This window comes from Chanos chanos, chromosome 4 (genome assembly GCF_902362185.1).
Source record: "Chanos chanos chromosome 4, fChaCha1.1, whole genome shotgun sequence".
In the NCBI taxonomy this organism is placed as follows: Eukaryota; Metazoa; Chordata; class Actinopteri; order Gonorynchiformes; family Chanidae; genus Chanos; species Chanos chanos.
In genome coordinates, this window is record NC_044498.1 from 1,364,129 (window position 1) to 1,366,999 (window position 2,871).

Genomic DNA, 2,871 nt, shown 5'->3' on the forward strand with positions numbered 1-2,871 from the left:
TATGTATGCATGTGTAATGTGTGTGTGTGTGTGCATGTGTCTGTGTGGTGTGTGTGTGTGTACGTATGTATGCGTGGTGTGTGTGTGGGTGAATTTTGAGAGGAATCAGATGGCATACAAAATTCATATTCATATAGTAACAATCCATTACAAGAAATCAGTGACTAATATTCCATAATCAATATTCCATACAAAGTCACGGCATGACTCAGATCAACACTGTTACCTTCATCGTCTGTTACAGGACGTGTCTTATCTACATATATATAAGTAAACTAAAAAGAGATAGAGTCCATAATGAGAGAGAGAGAGGGAGAGAGAGAGAGAGAGAGAGAAACAGGCAGACAGTCAAATGTCAAACTTAGGCAGACATAAAGAGAGAAAGAGAGAGAGAGAGAGAGAGAGAGAGAGAGAGAGAAGGAAGGAGAGGGTATAGAGAGAGAGAAAGAGAGGATAGAGAGAGAGGGAGAGAGAGAAAGAGAGAAATAGAGGAGAGAGAGAGAGAGAGAGAGAGAGAGAGATTGTTAAAAAGAAAAAGTGCACTGAGGAAGAAAAGCTGATGATTTAAGCTGTTCAGTACCTGAAAGTTGCTATAGCAACAACCTTCACTAGACCCCTGTCTCTCAGGTCACGCCCCCCGGGTCAGTACAAGGTCCTTATTGACCACAGCTGAGTCTCTGATAGGCTAAAGGTTGAAACCTGAATTTTAATATATAATTGAGTTTTGTTGGGCTATTCTTGGCCAAAACATTTCTGACCCTTGCTCTGAGGTCATGACATTACTAAATGTGTGTGTGTGTGTTAGTGTTTATGTTATCTGTCTAATATCATTGGATCCTAGGGAAAACACAAATAGATCATTGTAATAACAGTGTAAAAACACTGAATTTTACACTGTCACCACAAACGTACGTTTAGTCTATGTAGCCCTTGAGAAATTCAATTAATGTGAAGCAACAAATATTGATTTACGCAGAGGTAGACACAAATATCTGCTAGTCTGTGGAAACTTTGTCTTTCCTGAACGTAAGTCTCTGCAAACACACATGCACGCACACACACACACACACACACACACACACACACACACACACACAGAGAGACAGAGAGAGAGAGAGAATAGAGAGAGAGAGAGAGACCGAGGTGTGTGTGTGTGTGTGTGTGTGTGTGTTTCTAGAGCAGGTCTGTCTCTTTCAGATAGGTCAGAGAGACTGAGGTGTGTGTGTGTTTCTAGAGCAGGTCTGTCTCTTTCAGATAGGTCAGAGAGACTGAGGTGTGTGTGTGTGTTTCTAGAGCAGGTCTGTCTCTTTCAGATAGGTCAGAGAGACTGAGGTGTGTGTGTGTGTGTGTGTGTTTTTAGAGCAGGTTTGTCTCTTTCAGATAGGTCAGAGAGACTGAGGTGTGTGTGTGTGTGTTTCTAGAGCAGGTCTGTCTCTTTCAGATAGGTCAGAGAGACTGAGGTGTGTGTGTGTGTGTGTGTTTTTAGAGCAGGTTTGTCTCTTTCAGATAGGTCAGAGAGACTGAGGTGTGTGTGTGTGTGTTTCTAGAGCAGGTCTGTCTCTTTTAGATAGGTCAGAGAGACTGAGGTGTGTGTGTGTGTGTGTTTCTAGAGCAGGTCTGTCTCTTTTAGATAGGAGCTGTGGTTGGGCGGGGTCTGGTTTCCTTCCTCCGTGTCTCTGACTAGTCATACAGACGACAGCACCTCTCCCGCCGGCTCCTTCTCCTTCCTCTCCGCACGCTCCACATCCAGCACCGTGAACGGGGCCTGCTTCACCACCAGCTGGTCCTGGTCCTGGGAAATGTAGCCTGGCTCCACCTCGCGGTACTGGTCCCCGAGGAAGGGCCTTTTGGACAGAGCCTGGGTGTATCGTCTCTTCAGATCCGGGTTAGGACACAGTAAATACTCATATGATGCAGCTGCTACCACGGCTCCAATCACTGGACCCACCCAGTACACCTGAGAGAGAGAGAGAGATAGAAGGAGAGGATAAAGAGGGAGAGATAGACAGAAAGAGAGAGGGAGAGAGAGACAGATGGAGACAGAGAGAGAGAGAGACAGAAAGAGAGGATAGAGAGAGAGAGAGACAGACAAAAAGAAAGTGAGAGAGAGAGAGACAGAGAGAGAGAGAGAGAGAGAGAGAGAGAGAGAGAGAGAGAGAGAGACAGAAAGAGAGGATAGAGAGAGAGAGAGAGACAGACAGAAAGAGAGGATAGAGAGAGAGAGAGACAGACAGAAAGAGAGAGAGAGAGAGAGAGAGAGAGAGAGTTAAGAGATAGTGTTAACACCACAGACATCACTATACGATTACCTACCCTAAGAGAAAGGAATACTTTGAACTCATCGTTGCAGCAACAAGATGTTAATTTACAAACACTGTGTCTCTCACTATCACTGTGTCTCTCACTGTCTCACTATCAATGTGTCTCTCACTGTCTCACTGTCTCTGTGTCTCTCACTGTCTCACTGTCTCTGTGTCTCTCACTGTCTCACTATCACTGTGTCTCTGTCTCACTTTCACTGCCAATCACTCTGTCAGCAAAAACAGATTTCAACTTTGACCTCGCTGAAAGGAATGTGAACGTGCTTCCTTATACAGGAAGACAAACCAGACACAAGCATCCACCAATCTGCCCGTCTCTCTCTCTCTCTCTAACACACACACACACACACACACACACGCACACACACACTGTCTAACTTCTTCTGTTGACAGTGCTGTAAACAGTGTGAATGAAAACTTTGCATTCACACAGTCTTCACGCACATTTGCATGCATTCATCCTAATTCAGGTTAATAACATCGTGGGGACACAGCATCCAATCACTAGTCCAGTGTATCCATGTTTAATGCTGAGGCCCATGGTTTAATA

The 2,871-nt window shown here is 44.8% G+C and overlaps 1 protein-coding gene across 2 annotated transcripts in view; it reads right to left on the reverse strand.

The window, feature by feature from the left end:
- Positions 1 to 1,684: 1,684 nt before the first annotated feature.
- The window catches only part of aqp4 (aquaporin 4), a 7,485-nt gene continuing 6,298 nt past the window's right edge, over positions 1,685 to 2,871 (reverse strand). For both annotated transcript variants that reach the window (XM_030770711.1, XM_030770712.1), the window contains exon 4: positions 1,685 to 1,957. In XM_030770711.1, the coding sequence (XP_030626571.1) occupies positions 1,685 to 1,957 (273 nt within the window). The remainder of the gene's footprint in view (positions 1,958 to 2,871) is intronic.